This window comes from Pezoporus flaviventris, unplaced genomic scaffold, assembly GCF_033815535.1.
Source record: "Pezoporus flaviventris isolate CSIRO_AGI_PZ_B2104156 unplaced genomic scaffold, CSIRO_AGI_Pfla_v1 ptg000047l, whole genome shotgun sequence".
Lineage (NCBI taxonomy): Eukaryota > Metazoa > Chordata > Aves > Psittaciformes > Psittacidae > Pezoporus > Pezoporus flaviventris.
Genome location: NW_026892595.1, coordinates 17,319,134 through 17,341,706, shown reverse-complemented (window position 1 = coordinate 17,341,706; position 22,573 = coordinate 17,319,134). Strand labels below are relative to the sequence as shown.

Below are 22,573 nucleotides of genomic sequence, written 5' to 3'. Positions count from 1 at the left end.
GTTTTTTCCTCTTCATAGGAAGCTAATACCCCATAATTTATTACCCAATTAATACCCAAGAAGGGTAGTTTTCATTTATCCCTTAAGTAATTGTTCCAACTGATAGGAAGCTAGACAAACGCATTCCCAAGTGCTTTTCTATTTCATTATCTATTCATGCTCACAGAAGACAATGCTATTTTATTACAGAGGTTTTGAAAATCTACTTTTTTATCTCTGGAGGTTGATAGAGGAAACATATCCACATACCCGTGGGCCAGCAAGACCAACATTGCCTTTTTCACCAGGTTTGCCAGGTTCACCCTGAAGTTGAAAGCAAGAGATACAAAAGTTAACCAAGACTTTATGTTAGAGTCAGTTTAAGCTACTAAAGAGACACTGTTCCACTCCTTGTCAGGACATTTATTGTAATGTTTCTTTAACCCTAATTAAAACACCTGCAAGTTCCATCTGCCTTTTGGAATAGCTCAGTTTTCAAAACTCCATTCCTCTATTTTTTGAGATCTTAACTGATGACACTCTGCACAGTACACTGCAGTACGCTATATATATTTGTCTATATATGTGTATATGTATAGCAACACCACAAATCCAGGAGATTATTATTGCTATATATGCCCTCTGTGTGACATGTCAAGAGCCCCACTGCATGGGTAGCTTTTCTTCTAAATTAAGTGAGCTTTGGATTGTGCTCCATACATAACAATGCTCTGGAACTGAAACTTAAGCTTGGTGGCCAACCTTTACAGAACTTTTACTTAAGTGCATATACAAAAGTGATAGACATGCAGAAAATACATATATATGTATTATTCTAATAATTTCAATGTCCAAATATTCCTAAACTAATTAAATTGGTTGTCATTTGTTGTTTCATTGTTAATCATATTTTAGAAAACTGGAAAATAATGTAAAACAGAACTCTTGGATGCCATCCAGTAAGCAGTACAGGAGGACACAGGGGGATGTGTTTGATTGTTACAGCTGGGGACCTACAGATTAGTCTGGAAATAGTAATTGAAAGTCATAGAAATAGTAATAGAAAGTTTTTGTATTGTACTTACAGTGGGACCTTTTGGTCCAGGGAATCCAATGTTGCCGGGCTCACCTCTATTACCAGCTGGACCAATTGGTCCAACCCTACCATCTGCTCCAGGGAAACCCTAAGAAAAGAAATGATACTATTAAATGGCTGGGATATTTTAATTAGAGACATGTGTACTGACAGGAAGCAAATGCCATTTAACTTTTAAACACTGTTTATACATAGCATCCTCATGCATTTCTCCATTTGTGTCCTTTTTGTAGAACTGTGTGTTTCTTCTTCCAGGACATAGGCCTGATCTGAGACCACAGAAATGGATGGAAAGTTTTTCACTGATCTTGTGGGTAATATGACAGTAAAACCTTGCTGGTTTTACAAAGGGCTGTCTAAGAGCTTATTGCTGAGATCTCTGCTCTTTAAAATCTCAGTTTATGTTGATGTTTTACATGCAATGGGGAAACAGAATGAAAACCAAAGTACTTACAACAGGACCTTCCTTGCCAGCGGGGCCTGGGCTTCCAGGCTGACCTGGGAGACCCTGAGAAAAGAAAGGTTTCATGTTTTCAGAAAACAACTCACTCAACAATTAACCAAGTTTTTTTTCTACATTTCTGCATATACACACAGACACCAAGTTATCAATATACGCTGTGGAAACGGGGCTGTATGTCTCATCAAGTTTACATCTAATCAAGTTTAATTTGGTAGCGTGCTCTCCCATGCCAGTTGAAAATCAGTGTAGGTAAATGCCTTTTTCACTCAGATAAAGTAATTTAGGCTGTACTTTAGCAGCGAATGTGCTTAAATGTTTGTAGATGCCTAATAGTTCACATGTGCTTTGAAAACTTCCGCTTCATGAGGTGGCGTAGAAGAGAAAGAATAGATTAAAGAGGATAAAGGACAATGGCATGTACATAATCTGATAGCAGCCAGCACCACTAAAATTGGATGGTTATTTTCAGTGAAATAATTTGCAAAATAAAACTGAAATAATTGAGATCAGCTATCTCACATCATTTTAGTAGGGTTTGCTTTTCTTGTTATTAGTTGAAGAGGACACACACATACTTCAGCTGTGATCTCAATGATCATACCTTGTAAATAATCATGAGTGGAACCCCTCTCAGAAGTCAATGCAGTATCCAGTACAAGGGACCACTGCTCCTTGACAATGCAATCAACACCACCACACACAAAAAACATATTTCAAGAAAGATTTTGATGCCTCTTAATCATTTCCTCATGGATGCTTTTTCAATAGAGTGGTGGAAGTGCCCTGTCATTAGCACAGGCTGAATTTTTGCAGTTGGATTTCTGAATAATTTTGCCCCTAAATTTCTTTTTGCACAGTTCAAACTTACATCACATAGTTCAAACTTACTCTTGGACCCATAAGACCAGGCTCACCAGGACGGCCAGCATCACCATTAGGACCCTTAGCACCAACAGGACCAGTAGCACCACGGTTACCAGCAGGTCCCTACCAAAATAAATACATGAAATTAGGCCGGGGTGATAAAAAGCATCACACATCTGTGTATAAAAGAAGATGATTTAGAAATAGTGACCCGGACAAAAATCTTACCATAACACCAGCTCTGCCATCAGCTCCAGGGAGACCACGAGATCCAGGCACACCCTGCAAGTGAACACAAAACAAATCTAGAAAGGGAAAGAAATAAATCTATTCTTGTGGAGTGTATAGTCCTTACTAAATTTCAGCCTTCCAAGCAGGTCCACTGAATTTGAGCTAAGTGCAGGCCTAAGCACACACACCTCAGTGTAAATGTATATTGTGAAAAAAATACACTTCCTTTAGATTTCTCCAAGTTCTAATCTGCTTGTATCAGAGTATTTTCAGTGTTCATTGTAATCTAATAACGGCCCTAGCAAGCAGCTAGGATCCCACAACCTGGCCCACACAGTCTCATGTTCACTTCTCTGTAGAAACTTACTGACTTCTCTATGACTCCGTAAACCCTAACCAAGGTGCAAGACTGAATCTTTACCTCTACCAAAAAAAAAAAATCTGGTGGAAACACTGCCGTTTTCCCTATTATTTTCCTGTGAATTCTTTCCATGTATGAAACCACACGCATCCTGAAGTTCATGGAGTGGTTTCCTCACAGACTGAAAAGGTTACTAGGCACACTTGAATTGAAATGCTTTGCCTCACATTATGTGTGAGCCAATTATCTATTTTAAGCTGTTAAACCCATCACAAAGCTTTAAGAGTAATCAAAGATAATTCACTATTATACAGTGGATAAATCAAAGCAACCTCTAATTACTTCAAGGATAAGAGAGTAAACATCATTAATACATTAATACCTTAATACAAAGCAAAAACAGGTTTGGTCCCAGCTAATCAAAATGCTCAAAACTGCAAATGATCTTTGCTTAATAGCATGAATGCAAATTTAATTACTCATAATGACTTAATTTGCCTTTGTGATTGTAGCTTTATTTCCTTTTTGCTTCTACTTCTGGAACATAAAAAGAAAACCTACTCTTAGACCAGCAGGGCCTGGGGGACCAGCAGAGCCAGGTTCACCATTGCTGCCTCTCTTGCCTTCCTCACCACTAGGACCAGGAGGGCCAGCGGGTCCAGCAGCACCCTGTTTCAGGCAAAGAGAAAAGGAAGAAATCAGATGCTTTGTTACCGATATTATCAGGGTTTTTCACTGAAAAAAACCCTTCACATGTTGCTATACTTACAGGCTCACCCTTGTTACCACTTTCTCCCTTGGGACCAGCGGGGCCTGGTTCACCCTAGAGTCCAAAAAAAAAAAGAGATCATAGAATTAAGCATAATTTCAAAAATCTCTCTTCTACCTCGACAGCTTTTAATGAATCCAACAACTTCTTAATCATCTAATGCCATGTCTTCCTCTACTGTCATACATGGTCAGTGAACATAAACTGTACTTTTGGCTTAACAGGCATGAAAAAAGGGATGTTAAAAGATGCTTAGAAATGACAGTAATTCACACATTCAGGGTTGGTCCCTATACTGAGGATACCCATTGAGGGCCTGTTTGTGAGACCGCTGCCACATCTCTCTTGGTACTACCAACATGGACAGAATTTAACAACCCTTGCACTCAAAGTGAGTGCAAAGTGAACCTCTTCAGTCTCAGCATTTGAAGCAAGCAGCGAGGCAGAGAAATGAACTGCAATGTTTAATTATAGTGGAGCAAGAAAAAATGCCTGCATTTAATAGAAAAATCTTTTACAATAGAGGACACTGTGACCAATTTTCAAATGAAGGCATACAATACACAAAGTAACTTACCACAAGTCCTCTAGCGCCACTAGGACCAGCGGGACCAGGAGGACCAGGAATACCACGGGGACCAGGGAGACCAGGAGCTCCAGCAACACCGGGAAGACCCTGTCCAGCAGAGGGGTAAAAGGTATTATGAGCCCAATATCTTTTCTGTTGCATTAACTGAATTGGTTTTCTTTAGAGCAAACAAGTGTGGGTATGGCTGTACTTACAGCTGCACCTTTAGCCCCTGGGAGACCATTAGCACCAGGGTTCCCCTGTTAAGAAAGATAACAGTAATGGTTATTTCAGAGTCTCAAGTGCACCCATCTGACAATAGATGAAGTCTGGCAAGTTACTCACTGGAGGGCCAACAGGACCACTAGAGCCAGGAAGTCCAATCTCTCCTCTTGGGCCAGCAGGACCACTAGGACCAACATGACCAGCAGGTCCGATTTCACCCTGTTTGCAAGAAGGACAGAGCCCTCTGTCAGTGCACACAATATTAGGGGTGTTAGGGCAATAGTGGAGCAATCCTGTATTATCCTGACATTAAGAAGATAATCATATATATGCACATATATTCCTACTTCAGAGGCCAGGAAATCAAGAGGCCGAGAGCTTTTACTGGATTTTAAAGTCACTGAAGCTGAGATGTCTAGCTAGGCTCCATCAAGGCTGATGGCTAACACAGGAACAACAGATGCTCAGCGTATCTGAAAAGCTTCATTATTGCCAAGGTTTACAAAGAAGGTTGATCTAGAAAATCAGAATTATGATTCTAGTCTTATCTGCAGCCATGTGCCTCCAGCATTGGCCTGAGATGCCTCATAGTGTAGGAGACCTAACTGACCATTATCTTGCACCTTAGATGCATTGCACTAATGCAAAATGATGCCTGATCAGAGAGCTATAGGATGGTGTTCACAGTGGAGTAAATTACAGGAAAAGGCTCATGGTTTTACTCTCCGAAGCTTGTATTCACTACATCTACTATAAAACCCCTGAATATTATGAAAACTTTTCTTCTGCAATTCTCTAAGTAGTCAGAATTCACCCTAGACACATAGGCAGCCTTCTCTTGAAATTGCATGCTGTAACAACACTCACATCTGCATCAGAGAAGACATCATGCTTTCCAGAAGTCTTGCCTTTTGACAAGAATAACCAGAACAGGATCTCAATTTTCTCATCTTCCCTGCAGTTAATACTAAGAGATCTAGCAAATAACACTCTATTTTCTTCTACAGGTGGATCAAGACAAGAGTTTCATCTGCTGTGACATGGAATTCATGTACCTGTGTGAGGGTGAAAAACCGTATCACACTATCTCTATATGCATTCAGCTCTGAGCTTCCTGGCAAATGGTCAGTGAAATTTGTAAATGCAGTAATATGGAATAGTCTCGCCCCAAATCCTTCGTCCTTCCCTGGACAAAGAAAAATTCAAAATAATGAGACTCTTACCCAGGTAAAAATGCTGAGATCCGGGCAATAAACTGAGTTATCTAAGTCACATTCTGTAAGAGCAAAAACAATACTGCCCTAAACCTGAAAAGTTTCAATGCAATCTCCTCACTTGCAATTTCAAGAACCTGGGTTGGAAGGAGCCTGATACTCGACTGCAGCTTCTCGGTCCTCCACTACTTCTCTAAAGTGACGTAAACTGCTACTTTGCTTATTTATTATGATCCACGTCACCCTTCAAAGGTGTGTACAACTGCAGCACATAGGAAGCAGTAAGAAAAAAGAAGAGGTTATGTGTCTTCCTGAGCCTGCCTAAAGATAATTTGCAGCTGTGAAATAAGTGCTGTATTTAAATTAGCGTTCATAGCAGGTCTTCTCCAAATACTGCAGGGATTCATCCTCATCCTGATCTGCAACTAATAAGGAAGCACTCCCCTTACAGAGAAGGTGTGTTTTTGCTACCTAGCAGTACTAGTTACTATATTTCATCTTCACTACCAAATGTGCCAGTAGAATCAGATGTTCATACCTTAGCACCAGGAGCACCTGGGAAGCCTGGAGGACCAGCAGCACCAATAGGACCCTAGGAAATTAAAGGGAAGCAGTTAGGTAAATGTATTCAGCGATGACTGAAACATCTTGCTTGCTGAAGTAAGCATTAAAAAATACATTTCCACACATTACCCTCTCAGAATATCAGTTGCCTTTTGCAACTCCAAACTGACAAATTTGGTTCACTACAGACAGTTAAGAACAGTTTTAAAAAAGTGTGAATTAAACAACAATTTGTAAAACTTTGCCTTGAGGCCAAACACCTGAGTAAGAATAAACAGAGAATGGGCAGAGGCAGACAAGGGGAGCACTGCATCCTGCAAATACAAATCTCAGGTGGCTGTTTCCAGCACATTTACTGTGCAGGAGTTATCTGTGTACGCTTTCAAACCAGTAGTCCTTCTGGACTACTGGCCACACACAAGAGCCCTGGATTGATGACAAACTTTGTCCTTCACCCGTGGGCAGAGGGTTGGTAAGATCTCTGCACCACTTTACAAGCCAGTGCTTTGCACAACTTGTATTTAGGTCAGTACTGGGAATTGGATCAGGCTGAACAGCAACTCAGGGCAGGAACTGATTCTAACATGCAAATGGATTAGAAATCTTGATTCATGCCTAGATCATACATTTTGCAGCAGTGAACACATGCAACTCCAATGCTTGTTCTTTATATTGTGTGGGGTTCAGTTTTGTTTAATGTCAAAGGGAATGAATGACATGTCAGCTTGAACAGGGACTTCTACTGATCCTGCTATATCTAGATATTGCTGTGAGATATGTAATTATGATGGGACAAGCTTCCTAATGTACAGAACTCAGACATCACAAGAGAAGATATACTGGTGGATTCATAGCCTTTGTTATTCTTTAATGCATACAAAGGGATGGTTTTTACTCAATTATTAATGAATTATTCAACTCATTCACAGCCATTGGGGATTGATATCTACTTCTTTGCAAGCTAACATATTTCAATTATAAATATTATTATAAAACTGCTTTGCAAATCTAAGAGAATTTAATGGGTCAGCTGCTACAGCAAAGAGGAGTTGGCTTCCAACATTCTATAATCTACTCTTATGAACTGAGTACCTGGAATTCTCACTGGTTTTGCATAAAGAGAGAAAAAAAGATCGAATGCCCTTTAAGATATGTATGTAAATATATACTACCAGAATTTCCACTGCAGTGACTCTTTTTATGTTTTAAATTGCAAGTGGCAAGGAGAATAAAACATTATTTGTTTTATTTTTTTAAAAAGAGTGATAGTAAGTGCTATGCAGAATGTTTACAGCATCATAACCTAAGTATGTGTAAAATAACCTTAGCCTGGCATAGGCACTGGGACCCAATGCAGCTCCCTGCTCCTGCCCATTCCCAGCAACACCTCCGCAATCAGCAGCTCCTGAATATTTTTCCTATAGTAACTCAATTGCCTTCAAGATAGCTAAAAGGCTTTGGTTCTACTTCAAACTGTAACATCAGATCTCAGCTATGAGGTCTCTGCCTGCAATTTAATTCCCAACCACGTATTTTTTAAATATCCCATATGGGAGAAATGAAGTGAAATTCGTACCTATGCTAACATTCTACTAAAGTATAGTGCAGTATAGTAAAGTATAACAGATGTTTCAAGTGACAAGGAGTTAGCAAAGTTAACAGAACCAAGTACAGCTTCATCACTCATTTAAATTTTGAAAGCAGGAAGGAAAAACAATTCTGGGCTATTCCTGACTTTTCATTTAAGCTTCAAAAATATGCCCTAGTACACACATTTATTTCACTAAAACAAATGAGATTTATTGAAGTCAGTGGTATGCTATGGTGACAGTAATTCCTATTAAAGGGACAAAACTGCATTGGATTAACACTTATTCGTATAGTTACTGTTTAACACTCAGCTCAGGACAGTTGGATCTTACTGGCCTTCCACCCTAGCTCACCTAATTCAGGTATCAGGGGGTGAATGAAACAGATTAGCTCCTGTTAGTCAGACAGGACAATGCTGCGGGTGCAAAGCTAAGTCCTGGACTGCATGTAATAGTTTAAGGGTGTATATAATTATAGTCATCTGCAACATGTGCATGGTATGTATCTGCTAAAAGGCATAAAGTCTCTTTAGTTTTGGGATGAGAACTGTTCTGTTAGACTGTTGGAAATCAGAATTCTGATCACTGTTTCCCCCTGAACCCACCAGTGCAAATGACAGAATATTTGGTTCCTTTGATACAGATGCATTTTCTATATATCCTGACGCTCTCAGGATATTGTCTGCAAAAGGTTTATGTTTTATCAGTTCTTTTTGGATGAAGCAACAAAGAACTGTGTTAAGAATGTCCACACAGTCAGCTTCTCAGAAGCCTGAGAAATACTCTTATTAACAGAAAGAGACACGAGGCCTAATGGAACCAGACTGTCAAAGATCAAGAATGAAACTTACAGCAGGTCCAGTGGGGCCCGCGCTGCCATCACTTCCACGAGCACCCTGTGAGGAGAGAACATGATAAAAGAGTTGAGAGAGATTCAAAGATCAGAGAATGCCACAGCAAGTGGCTGGTCATGATGACAGGCAGATGGGAAGCTACTTACAGCTGGTCCAGGGGCTCCTATTCTTCCTCTCTCACCAGGGAGACCACGAGCACCCTGAAAGAAAAATTAAATTGACTCATTTAATCCATTCACTGAACAAAGATATACAGATTTGCAGCCAGGCAATTCTGTTGTAAATATTCACATTAGAGTATCTAGCTAGCTACAGTGTCTCTGACGGCAAAAACTGATCAAATGCTGGCCGAACCATATCTATCAGATTATCATTTTCCGCAGCAGCAGTAAATACTTACAGGTTGTCCTGGGGTACCATTTTCACCAGGGGCACCAGGTTCTCCCTATGAAAAAGAAAGTTTGCAGGCTTGAATTTCTTAAAGAATGATTTGGACAGATAACACAACACCATCTAGAGACATATTCAACTGCTGGGTACTATCTTTGTTTTCTGTGGCACCCGAACCACAGTATAAAATAACTGCACATCAAATCCTGAGGATGCAGAGACTGACTCTCCCTGCACATGCTGGAACGTGACCAGCTGGAATCTTCTTAGAAGAGGAGGGCCAGAGCAAGTCACTTCACCTACCCATCTTAGCTTGGTTTATCCCCTTTCTTTGTTCTGATGTTTACTCTGTAGCACGCACTTAAGAGATAGGGCCCGAATAGTCAACTACCAATTCGGACCAATCAGCAGCTGTTTTTTAACTAGAGCAGAAGCAGAATAATGCTTTACTTTGCCTTAGGTTAAGGTGACAAAGTTCCTGTTAAATGGCTGGAAATTAGGATCTGCCTCAGGTATTTTTAACGTAGGACCAATAATACTGAAGTATGACTGACAGCTATTAAAACATGACTCCTGTCCCTTTAGTACTAAGTGCTCTGAACAAGGCTGCAGTTGGTCTAGGCTGGTCTATAGGGGCAAGATTAGCCTTAAGGCCCTTGAATCCTGAACATATCTGAATACACGTAGTCTTAAATGCTGCAAACAGCACAAGTGTTTGCCTTCATCACTGCTTTCAGCATAGTTACATCATAGGTGAACTTCATTGATTATGCTTGTGTTTTGCAGTCAGATTAGCACTCTTACTGATAATGGTTCTTTACTTAATTGCTTTATCTGTCCTTAATCTCCAATACTGGCAGCCTGAGCATTTGCTGTCTCTTGACAAGGTTAACAACTTGCAGTGATATTGCAGAATGCTATGTTACAATTAATAATGCTACAAGCAAGTAGTGCGAAGCTCTTAGAAACAAGCAAGAGGGAGGATTAGTATCTGAGCTTCTCATTGTTATATCAAAAGCTATATAAATCTCCTGTGAATAAGTCAGCAGCATTAAAATTTCCTACAACCCGGTACTGTGGTAGTGTTTAAGAAAACTGCCATTAGTCACTGACGAGGAATGGGAGAAGAAACCAAGAGAGGAAGAGTTTGATAGAGATGTTTCTGGACCATATTTAGAAACAGTTTTTTAAGGGTAGACTTCAAATGTGCACTAATCCAAAGAAGGTAAATTGGGAAAAAGACTGTGAAGATCAAATAGCTTTAACTCGGAAAAGTTAAAGAGCACCTGTCCAAATTTTTAGCAGACTGGAGCAGGTCTCTTACATGGCAGAATTCTGTAGAAAAATTAGATATTTTCATTTTATTGTGCCTTAAAACACCATTAAAATGCAAAACACAATCCATACAAAGAGAGAGCAAAATCAGTCTTAAGCGCTGCTGGGTAGTCAACCATTAGGAGCTCAGTTCTGCAGCTCTTACTCAAGAAGTAAGTACAAACTTCAATAGGAAGTACAAACTTTAATAAAGACTCAAGAATAAGGTCCCAGGAATGATTTCTCATGTTAAGAGAAATGCCCATATTTGCTATATGCACACCCACTGACATCTAGATTATTGCAGCTGGGCAATATTTAATGACAACATGGAAGACTGATTGGAGGGGACTTCATATGTCTTTTGCTAGGAAAAGCTACAAATGCATCCTACATTTTCAGATGTCATCTTTACCTTGTTGCCAGGAGTACCAGGTTGTCCCTTTTGACCATCCAGACCATTGTGTCCCTATATTAAGTAGAAAAACAGATATTAATATATATTTTCCTACAAATGGCTACACATAAACTCCTAGTCTTGTAAGGCAAAGCCTTCTTTCCATACAAAATTATTTTCTAATATAATCTTAAGATTTAAAAAAAAAACCCAAATCAGTCTTTCATATCAGGAGATAGTAAGAACTTCAAAGAGGTTTACACACTCTTAACTTGGAGGGTATTTCCAGGGGTTTTCAGCATGCTGAAGTGCTGTCAATCATAACTAATCAGGGAAATTATGCACATACTCACCCTAATTCCCTTAAAGCCGGGCAGACCAGGAGTTCCAGGGAAACCACGAGCACCCTAAAAACACACAATGCATGAATGATTGTCTCTCATATTATATAATGCAGTTAAAGACAAATAAAAAGTATTTCAATAAAAGTAACTGGTAGACCTGGGCTGTGATACTTCAAGTGAGGAACACAGTCCATTCCCGAACTCCCAGGACCAGACTTGCTCCAAGACTAACAGTAATCAACTTGATTTTCCAGCTCTGACTCTCAGAGATTTCATGTATTAACATGTGATAGCACAACTGTTTTAGCTTTCTATACCAAAGTGCCTCCTCATCTGTGCCTATGTAACTCATCACTATGTCACTTCTGTTACTAATTACACTAGCTTTACTTAGGGAGGGGGAACACAAAACAAATACATAACTATATGATATCCCCGAAGGTACGAACTGAATTTTGATTAATCCATATAAGAAACATTACTAGATAGTTAATGGTGCAATTCAGGAATGCTGTTAGGTTTCACTGATAGAACTGGTTTGCATTGTCTAGAGCAGATTGCTACATACCTGAGGGCCAGCAACACCCCTCTCACCAGGTCTTCCAGGTTTGCCGGGGTGGCCCTAAAAAAAAGGCAGTAAAAATGCACTAAGAAGAAAAGCTTACTTAATAAAATAACAACATAAACCATTCTTAAAAAGAAAAGGCACTGTCTAAGTTTCTCACATTTTCAATAATTACGGACAGCTTGTTAGCTTTCATGTTTCCTTCTCCCTGTACTCAGGAAGTGAAATAATTTATTTGGAGAGGTTTTGAAGTTATCCATTTTTCTGTACATCTCCAACATACAGCATCTCTTGTATTGTAAAATAATTATTTCAAGGAGTTATTTATTTTATGGAGTATTAGAGAACAATGTAAAAAATTATAGCCAATTGAATGCTTCGTTTAACAATGACTTAGAGTTGAACCACAGCCCCAAAAGAAATGAGAAACATTCAGTAACCACTTACATCTTCACCAGCTTTTCCTGGAGGACCAGGGGGACCACGAGGACCCTGGGGACCCTGTTAAAAATAGACTGAGGATTACTTCAAGCATTAGTTTTTCAGGTAAGTCTTTTCACTGGGTTCTGGCTCGAGTTGGGGCACAGGTGGAGCATAATTGACTTTGCACTTTATGATTCTAGTCTGAAGGAGTCTGAATCTGAGTGTTCAGCTCTGCTTCTGTAACAGGACCAACCAGGAATATCCAGTTGAAACATTCAAGGACGTGCATATGGATAGGAGAAAGGGGCCTAAGCATTACAAGCCTACTTTATTGTCCTATTTCTGATTCTAACAGTGTCTGTGTCTGAAACCTGTACTTACTGTTTGACCAGGTTCACCAGGCTCACCAGGAACACCTTGAAAACCAGGAGGACCCTACAGAAGGAGGAAGATTTTGTTAGTGTTTGAACAAGCTACTTGTGATTTTCCAGATATGTCAATGTTTATCAATCTGTAGGAGAGCTGAGACTGTACTTACAGGGGGTCCGGATGCTCCAGGTGGGCCTCTAGGTCCCATTAAACCCTAGGGGAGAAAAATTACAAAACATTTTGTTTTTTTAAAATCACCATTATATAAACTCATCTGTAACACCAATTCCTGTTATTCCTAGAATACTGGTAAGCCTTACAGTTTTCAGTGTGCAGTGTCCAAATCAAGTCAGAGGAAGTTAAGAGTTCTGCATGAATTTGCACAGGCAGTCCAAGTGCAAATAGGTCTTCTAATGGATGAATTAGCACAGAGGTGATTAGGAACATACCATTATGGCTGGGAACCCTGTGATCTATTCTAGCTTGTCAGTAAGCACACTGGTTCATTCTTTTACGTGCCTTCTCCCTTCCCGTAAGCTAAACGCAGAGTTTAAAGATGAGGGTCATAACAACAGATTAAGAAAGACTGTATTTTTGGGCCTGCCAATTTTATCATAATTTTCAAGAAGAGAAGTTAGAGAAAAAGATCATTAAAATTGTAGAGCTATAAATGGGAAAAATAAAGACATATAAATGGTGGTATTACCATGAATTGGTAGGTTCACACACAACTTTGGAAAGAAATCAAACAACTCTGGCACATATTGTGTAATGATCTATTTCAAATAATGATCCATTTCTATTTAAATATTTCATTGTTTTTTATTTCCTATTAAATTCTCTTCATTTAACGTACGAAGTCAGTCAGTCACTAACACACTCTTCTTGACTGAATTCAGAATTTACATACATCTTGAAAAAAGGATCAAAAATCTCTCTTAAAAAGGAAATTTCCATGGATTACTGCACTTTTGTAATAGTTGTCTTAAACTTTACTAAGCAAGCAACTTTTAGTGAAATTTAATTTAGGCTCCTATTGTCCAAATGAATGTTTTATGAGATGTGACAACAGAAATTGCTATAGAAATATGCAGTAATTCTAGGAAAAATAACTAATTCTGAACAGTCTGAATCACGTGCTGCACAAGCCCTGTGAATCTCTTCACAAATTATATTCCATAATGGCTTTCCCCTTCTTTTCTAAATTCCCAATCTCTCACATTTTCTTTATGAAATTTAAAAATTCCCCACAGTAGGTAGATTCTATTGCTGTTCCTACCAGGTGAACCCTAACTGATTCAAAAATTGAAACTTAGAAATTGTGACACCCCAAATAAATCTTCATCTATATTTTCATATTGTCAGACACTGAGGGCAGAACTTGATTAAAGATACTCTTATTTTCTTATATTTAGTATCTGAGTGGATGCCAAAATATTTTCAAAAATTCATTTAATATTACAATATTTTTGAGAAGGGAAACAAGCAGTTGACCCAGAATAAACCTGAGCAGCCTTTATCTTGCTGCTCCCCCATCAGATGCATTGTCTGTGATGTTGGTAAGTGTGGTGAATTTAACCCATATTCTGCTGTCTATGCACACTGAAAACATCTGCTAACATCAGGAAGGGTTAGAAATCCATGTAGAGAGGCAATAGACTTCTTAAATGCCCATGTGAAAATAGCATGCAGTAACTGATACAGATTTCTCCCGAGAAACAGCTTTGTAGCAAGTACTAACATTCGGTTTTGGAGAATTGAATATGGTGGCCAATTTCCTACCAAGCCTGTGCAATCCAAAGATATCAAAAGGGTTTAACAGCCATGTGAGAAAAATGGTCATCAACTGGAGCTGAGCTATTGAGTTATTTTCTAGACCAATGTCTGCTTTAGACAGCAGCTTTATAATTTTTCTCATTCATAAAACACAATCTGTCTCATTATGGGAAAAGTAATACTGTATCAAAGTACATGTTATCTGACATCAGATTATAAGATTCACTTATTCATAAAAGTGTGGTCAACAGACAGAATTAAAGCACAAGGCCCATAAGTGCTATATTCAAATTAAACATGCAGTCCCAAGACCACATTTCAAGTCCTAGGGCTATATTTCAAACACTTTACATTGTCCTACATCAAAGAATCAATCCACAGTTTGGCTTGGTATATGATCAAAACACTAATTCTAACACTATGCTTAGCATTATTACAGCTGGATTAGACTCAAAGGAAAATAGCAAATGTGTTATCTATGCAAGTTATCAAGTGCTAAATCATATACCTACCATAGGTCCAGGGCCAAAATCAGCTGCTTTAGATGGATCATATTGAGCAGCGAAGTTCTGTAGGTGATAAAAAGTTTGAAATTAACATACTACAAATTTTCCTTTAAAAATGTTGATAATTATCATGCTACATATAACTACCATCGGACTTGCTATACAGTATGTTGAAGTGGCATACGTAAAACTCAGTAAACATGGTCCTATCATAAATACATTTCTACTCACTTTCAAGTTTCCAGAAAAAAATTGATTTTAATAGGAAGGCCCTTTCATGCAGTGGCCTGAAATATCTATGCACTACTGACAGAGAGGCATTGCAACAGTGTGAACTGAAAATTAAGAATGTAAACCCAGTACTCATTTAAAATTGAAAACTTTCTTGAAACCCTCAAATCATTCTACCTAATTTCCAATGAGGGAAGTTGTACATATTTTTTCACTGCATTGCTTAAGTAAAATCCTTGTACCAGCCCTGATGGGCTACCTGATGAGGTGGGGCTTCCCCCTTCAAAAAGATCTGAGGAGCATGCAGCCTCAGAAGCTCTGCACTGGATTTTTCATCTTCTATCCGTATAAGTTTTGTAAGCAAATATGCATCTAGTACATTTTCTCTCTCCATTAAAATGGAAAAAAGTTCTATGCAACGCAGTCAAAAATCCTTTTCTTGTTTTATTAGCATATTAAAACTAGAAATCAGAGAAAGTAGTTCGGGGTTTGCTAATAGGAAAAAAAAATTATTGTTATTCATATTGAATGCAAGAAAGTATTCTTCCATGCAGGAGGATTTACTAAGCTTGAACAATAAGACACTGTCTATGTCTTCACGCTCCCTGTGTGAGCTAATGGCAAGCAAAGAGTTAAAGCCAGCATTCTGCAGAGAATATATGATAGACACTTCTGCAAAAAGTGTGTTTGCAACACAGTCCACTTACTTAGGTTTTGCAGCATGAATACAGATAGAAATGAAAAATTCTAAAGGAAAATACACTAGAATCCTGAAGGACTTTCAAGTATGAACTTTCAGCTTAAGGGTAGTCTTCAGCCTGTTCCAATACAGTTGCTGTCTCTTGAACCCGCAAAGTGTTGTTTCTTTTCTCTATCTGCTTAACAGCACAGGTTTCACTTACTTGATTTCTAATCCATACACATTATGGCTGTATAAATTTAATGATAATTAACATGGTTGATTTGCTCCCGTGCATAAGTTTGCTCCCGGCAAATATACATCCCAAGGAGAGTTTCATTGGAACTGGGACCATCAATTTTTTGCTGATCACGAGAGAATGTTTCCTCTACTTTCCTCCAATGCAACTTCAGTGTTTTCCAGCAGATGCACATTTAGTCTTAATCACAAAACACAGTTTATTGGTTTCAGTAACAAAGTTTGGATGCCTTACTCCGCCAAGACCTGGAGGACCAGGGGGGCCTGGAGGACCTGGTAGACCATCTTCACCATCTCTGCCTGGTGGACCTGGTGGACCCTAGAGTCAAAAAAAAAAGGATTATAAAGTGAACATTAGAAGTGGCTAAAGAAATATCTGAAGTGATAAATTCATTAACAGCCGGGCACCTACAGCACATAATACAGCAGTACTATATATGCAATTTCAATAGTGAGAAAATGAGCATAGCCTGAATTTACATTGTCTTGTCACGTCTCAAACCAGGTATTAACTGTAGTTTCATGTTTGAGATTTATGGGGGCAATACTGAATATATGCTATCAAAGCGTAATCTCCAAATTGGGAAATTTCACTTTAAGCAATGAAATTTTGGACCCATAAACCCCAAGTGACCCACGTGGACCTAAACAGCCTGTCAGATTCTGCTAGCAAGATCCTAAAATCTGACCAAAAGGACTGACAGAAGTCAGCCCTACTGGTATGAACTAACATAGATTCAGAGTAAGTTGAGAACCAGTTTCTAATCAGTATATACTATTTGCTGGTACAATTGCAAATTCAACAACATTAAAGCAGTGCTCTTCTATGTATTTTTGATGCTACCACTCTGCTACCACTGTCGGAATTTCTTTTACAACAACCTGAAATTACACTCATTCAATAACATTTGCCCGTATATTCTTTCATCCTTGATGCACAAAGATATTCAAGTTTTGCCATCACGACAATGGAGGCAAGGTATTTTATTTGGTCTGTATTTTGGATCCAGTTCAGTGCTAGATAAAATCCAGAATAAAAGCCTTACGGATTTCTAAAGGAACAAGATCAGCCTTGCTGCCTTCAGGACAAATCATGTATCTCATTTCATGAAACAAATTTAGCTAGTGGCAGACTAAAGCAAATACCCAGTTGACCACACGGATACACTCTTCCTAATAGTTCCCATTATGTTTGTCAGCATATTATGACCTAACAAAGCTTTAAGAGCTAGCTGTCACTACTATGGCATTTTCATTTTTAAGATACAAAAAAGACACATGATAATTACACACTGCCCGGATAAGGATGTGAATTTCAGAATACCACTTAAAAAAAAAAGCAGCAATAATGCAGAAGCAAATCAGAAAAGCAGCCATCAGCAAAATGAATGAACATTACAATTAAATTCTTCAACTGTCCTTATTTATGATTACTTTACAGTAGCCTTTAACAGTCCAGTATCTGCTTTGACTAATAGAAGGTAGATGACAAACACCTAACTGCCAAGAAAAGAGCTTTCTCAAGCCATCTTTGGAGGCACAGAAAACGAATGATCCTTGAAGCTAGCTTTGTCTATTCAGGTTTGATGTAGAGAGCTTATCCACATACCATACTGTTCAAAGACTACATTTTTATGTGTCAACTTTCCTTTCTGCGTTTTCATGCACTATTTCCACTGTGGGCAGTGGAAAAAAAATTTTCAAACCACTACTTGTAGTTCTAGGCTGCTGTCTGAATTCAACCACATCTGCTCAGCCACAATGACCACAATAGTTTGGTGAGGTATTGCCAGGGCAGAATTTGGTACATAGGTAACTTCCTTTCTTTGCAATGAAATTTTACAGGGAAGCTTCTATAGGTACATTAATTTACTCTCACATCAGTGCCTAAGCTTAGTTTTTCCCTACTGGTCTTCCATCAACTGCTGTTCAAAGATCACAAACAAATGAACGTCAATCTAATTCCTTACCCTTTCTCCCTGTGGCCCTTTGTCTCCTCTAGGGCCCTGCCAGAAGAAAATAAAACTTAATGAGTTACCGCAGAAATTTTCCAGGACAACACAGGGAAACAGATACATTAAAAATAATTAATGTACACAGAAAAAGGAAAGCAGACCACACATACAGGTCCAATTGCTACTTTCCACGGGCAGTATATTCTTTTTCCACAGTAAGCTACTGGAAATACGTAAGTCACTGTCATTACTACATCAGTTAAAAGTATCACTGCACAGTCCACAGAAGTACTTGCAAAGTTGGTTTTAGTCTCTAATGAGTAATTTGCTCTAATTTAACAGCAAATTTCAGATATAAAATAGAATTTACTTAGATTTTTAGACCTGTATGGATATTGCTTGTGTTCCATTAATGTAAATCTTTCCAAAGGAACTCTGGTTGAACAAGAATGTCACTTTGATGCAGTTCAGTTCTTGGTAGGCTTAGTTCTGCTCTTGGGTAAAGCAGCTTAAATCCAATATTTGAATTTACTCTGGTGTTAAGATGCTGCGCCTATTGTTCCCTCCTTTTTACTTCATACTCATCTCAGTTCTTCTGCTGCAGCTAACACTGAAAATAATGAATGTAGTCAGTTTTCCTTTTATCCTATATTCAACCAAATATTAATCTGCCTAAGAATATCCGATATCATCTCCATTCCCAAGCAAGAAAAATAAATATGCTTACCTTCCGCCCTGCAGTTCCCTGGAAAAAATAAAGAAGATAATTTTAAAAATGATACAGTTTCTCTCACTATTTTAAACTAAAATAAAATATAAACTTGCACTCATCTTCTTGCATATTTTTTCTCTGTACAGTATATTTCAGTATACCTTATGGTTTTAAATTACTTATAATTTAGGAGTAATTTAGCTAGGAGTTTATTATCTAGCAAAGATACATGTAACTACGTTAGAACATTTTGTTGAAGACTGACAATTTTATACGTATTACAGCCTATAAAACTGGCATAAAAACAAAAAGTCACACCTGAGTTCTTTCATAATCCTTCTGTGCAAGGAAATTTAGACTGTAAGACTGGCTTTAAAGTAGAGCTATCTTCAATCCAAACCGCCAGGTATAATGTCCAAACACCACTGCTCTGTTACTTTCTCCTCATGGTCTTTACACCTATGAAGGCAGTCTCTTAAAAAGGCCGTCCCACTTGAGAAATTGGGGTGGGTACCTTTCCAGGCAGTCCCTTCAGGATTTAATTGGTATCTTTCCATGACCATCTTGGGCATTAACCTTAATGAATAACACTGCCACGAAAGGGAAGTCTAGCCTGTTAGTTGAAGATGAGTGCTCATAGGAGATAAAAAAAATTAGTTATACTGACCTCACTCACATCTGGAAAAAGAAGGGAAAGAAAAAAAAAAAAAGAGATAATTAGAGCATGGACTCAGTTATTTTTGCAAGTTTTACATTTCAATGCTTTTAAGTCAAATGGCAAATTTACATTTCTTAATGCAAGGAACATATTCTTAATGTAATTTCTCATTTTTAAGGCGATTATCTTAAACTGTAAAGACTCGCAGGTGAGATTGTCAGACTCAAAACTGACTTGCTAATGAAATTAGAACAAGTAATATGTTTGAAATGGTAAAAAGCCAGATACCTTCTATAAGCCTGCTCTAAATATGCTTGAACGTATCTCCATGGAACAAAAATGCACACACATATTTTCACATGTGTCTGCATGCAACAAATGAATGAACCCAGACAGGCTGACATGTGAAGATATTAAATTGTAGAAGTAATCTTAAATTTGAATGTCAATAGCCCCATCTCACTTTTTATGGGGCATGGTCCTATCCAAACATACCTATTTCCACAATCTCCTGTAAAACGTCAGCACGTGTAACAGAGCAGTTTGAAGCCATTAAACACCAAATAGGAAATAACTTTCTTTCTGCATGCTATTTACTATTAAGTATGCTCTTGTTAACCAGTTGGAGATTCTAACTTTCAAAAATCTGTTTTCTAAATTTCAAGCAATCTGTTGCTTGAATTAAATTTAAATTAAAAATCTATCTTTGGGCTGAAACTTACCATGGTACGATTGTCTCACACCACACTTAATACCAGCAATTCCACTACTAGCTAACGGGTTTTGGGGTGTTTTTCCACAAAGTGCCACTTTGGCGATGTATGATCACACTAAATTCAGATGATTCATGCAGTCCAGCAGACAGGTAACAACGCCTGAAGTGCTGAACGCCACAAAGCACTGAAATACCACGGCAGAACACCGATCGCCTCTACTAGCTCCACTCTAAAACCCCTACTGCCCCCAGGTGATGGTGACACTGGTGACTACAAGGTCTTATTTCGGGAAAACCGGTGTTGGTGGGTGCGGCGGGAATGCCCACGCGAACAGCTCCGTCTCCTCAGCCGCTGCTACCGCTGCCCGTCACCCGGGGATGGATGGATGTCCCCGGGGGGGAGCGTCTGCGGTGTGCTGGGACAGGCCTCAGTCCCCCGCCCCTTCAGAACGACCCCAACACGGCCGGCAGGGCACGGGGAGCATCTTCCCGGGAGCCCCCAGGAGAGGGCAGCGCGCTGCTGCGCCCTCCCTCCTCCGCCCAGGAACGCAGCTAAACCCCAGGTCAAAGCTAGTCTCGCGGAGCAACAGCGGCGAGGGAAGACGGGGAACGCTCCGGTTCACCAGTCAAGCGGGGCGCGGTTCTCCCCCTCCGCATTATGTGTGTGGACAGCTGCGATTCCCCCTCCTGGAGGAATGGGGACTAAATCCTCTTCCCTGCACTATTCCTCCCCTGCCTCCCTCCTCCTGCCTCGTGCAGTCTTTTCCTCTCCGGATACCCCCGGGAGGCCGAGCTCAATGTGCGGGAGCCCCCGACGGCTTTCCCCGGCCGAACCGGAGGGCGCGCAAGCAGGGATCCCGTTGCGCCGCCAGGCGGCGCCGCTGTGAGCAGCGGGCAGCGGCATGCCAGCGGCGGCAGCGGTGGGCGCGGGTGCCGTACCGAGCCTCCCGGCCTGCCCTCGGAGGGAAGCGGCGAGGCACCCCTCTCCCTCTCCACCCGGCTCCCCGCTTCTGGAGCCGTGCCTCACGTCTCACGAAAGCGTAGTGTGGATGCAGCCTGGGTTCTTCCACTCGCCGCACACTCTCCTCCTAGCCCTTAAGCAGCGGCGCTTGGATTAGGGCTTTGCATTCTCTTTTGGATACAAGCCCCTCTGTCTTTTTTGGGGGTTGGGTGAGCAGGGGGGTCCTCGTTGGCCTTTTGCCACCTTTTTCTATTTCTGAGGGAAAAATAGCTGGATTCTGATCCGGGACAGAGGTGGTGGCAGTTGTAAGAGCTGGTCTCTACAGCTTGGGAAGCAGCAGCTCCCCGCAGGCTACCATCCGTGGGGAAAGAGGTCTGGACAGAGCGCAGAGGGTCAGCCCCTCCTGACCCCCGTCAGGAACAGCCATCCCCTGACACCCCCCACGCCACGAGCAAGCTGAAAGCACTTACGTTGGCCTGTTGCTAGGTATGAAGTTACTGCAAGCAGCAACACAATCCGCGTATCCACAAAGCTGAGCATGTCTAGTTGCAAGACATGCAGACTCCTTGTGGTGCAGAGCCCCCGGGTCGGTGGTTAGCTATTACCTATGGGGCGCAGGCATACAGTCTTGAGTAACTCCAACCCTAGCGGAAACCTGCTGCCCGGGATGCTAAATTAATCAAGACCCGCTCCGCCCTATTTATATCGCAGGAGGGTCCCGGGTCCGCGAGTCACCGGCGCCCGCGCAGCCAATGGGAGCGCGGGGCCTGCGCGGCTCCCAGGCCGTCACGTGCCCCGTGTCTCCGGCCCGGCGGAGCAGCCTTGGCAGCGGAGGGGATGGGGCGGAGGGGAGGATGCTGGAGGGGGGGGGGGGAGAGGCGGCGACCGTAAATTGGTTCCATGCTTTGAGGACGTGGACACTTTGAGGCTTTCGGGAGGAAAATCTGACTCCTCGTCCCGTTTTTTTATTTAAGGGATTTTTTTTTTCCATCGTTCCCCCGCCCCTCGCCCGGGTTTTCAGGGCTGCGCGGCCCCGAGTCTTGCCGGACAGCCGGTTGGCAGCGGCCGGGAGGGCGCTCCGAGGGCTTTCAAAGCAGGAGCTGTCCAGGGCCTGCGCACCCAACCGTCCCGCTCCCGATGGCGGCGGAGAAGCGCCCTGGAGAGCCGGGAGGGAGCTGGGTCCTCTGCTCAGGCTCTCCTCCCAACCGAAGGCAAAAAGACGCTCTCGCCCTCCCCAGAAGTGCCGAGGCGCCTCCAGCACGGGGGGCGGGCAGCCCGTCACCCCGGCCCCTCGCATTACCCGGTAGGGACCAGCGGCCCGTGGGGAGCAGCAGAGCCCTCATCGGCTGCTCGCAGCCCGGAGGTTCTCTCTCCCCAGGGAGGTCTTTCCGGCCGGAGCAGGGAGTGTTTTTCCCCCTACTTCGCGGCCGCTGGGGTAGCGTGAACGTGTGAGGGGCAGCCCGGGGAGTCCCTGCAGCCGGCTGTCCCGCGTGCTCCGGCGCAGGGAGGAGGAAGGGCCCTCACGGCAACTCCCTGTCCCTGC

At 41.1% G+C, this 22,573-nt stretch overlaps 1 protein-coding gene across 1 annotated transcript in view; it reads right to left on the bottom strand.

Annotated features, from left to right (window-relative positions):
- The window catches only part of COL1A2 (collagen type I alpha 2 chain), a 38,547-nt gene extending 16,838 nt beyond the window's left edge, over positions 1-21,709 (bottom strand). Inside the window, exons 1-26 of the mRNA XM_061468496.1 lie at positions 21,501-21,709; positions 19,364-19,374; positions 18,712-18,729; positions 18,000-18,035; positions 16,265-16,348; positions 14,868-14,924; positions 12,749-12,793; positions 12,592-12,645; positions 12,235-12,288; positions 11,791-11,844; positions 11,232-11,285; positions 10,897-10,950; positions 9,178-9,222; positions 8,924-8,977; positions 8,775-8,819; positions 6,309-6,362; positions 4,677-4,775; positions 4,547-4,591; positions 4,341-4,439; positions 3,764-3,817; positions 3,556-3,663; positions 2,631-2,684; positions 2,427-2,525; positions 1,530-1,583; positions 1,065-1,163; positions 250-303 (exon numbers count right to left, since the gene is read on the bottom strand). Of these exons, the coding sequence (XP_061324480.1) occupies positions 250-303; positions 1,065-1,163; positions 1,530-1,583; positions 2,427-2,525; positions 2,631-2,684; positions 3,556-3,663; positions 3,764-3,817; positions 4,341-4,439; positions 4,547-4,591; positions 4,677-4,775; positions 6,309-6,362; positions 8,775-8,819; positions 8,924-8,977; positions 9,178-9,222; positions 10,897-10,950; positions 11,232-11,285; positions 11,791-11,844; positions 12,235-12,288; positions 12,592-12,645; positions 12,749-12,793; positions 14,868-14,924; positions 16,265-16,348; positions 18,000-18,035; positions 18,712-18,729; positions 19,364-19,374; positions 21,501-21,570 (1,554 nt within the window). The 5' untranslated portion in view covers positions 21,571-21,709. The remainder of the gene's footprint in view (positions 1-249; positions 304-1,064; positions 1,164-1,529; positions 1,584-2,426; positions 2,526-2,630; positions 2,685-3,555; positions 3,664-3,763; positions 3,818-4,340; positions 4,440-4,546; positions 4,592-4,676; positions 4,776-6,308; positions 6,363-8,774; positions 8,820-8,923; positions 8,978-9,177; positions 9,223-10,896; positions 10,951-11,231; positions 11,286-11,790; positions 11,845-12,234; positions 12,289-12,591; positions 12,646-12,748; positions 12,794-14,867; positions 14,925-16,264; positions 16,349-17,999; positions 18,036-18,711; positions 18,730-19,363; positions 19,375-21,500) is intronic.
- Positions 21,710-22,573: the final 864 nt, after the last annotated feature.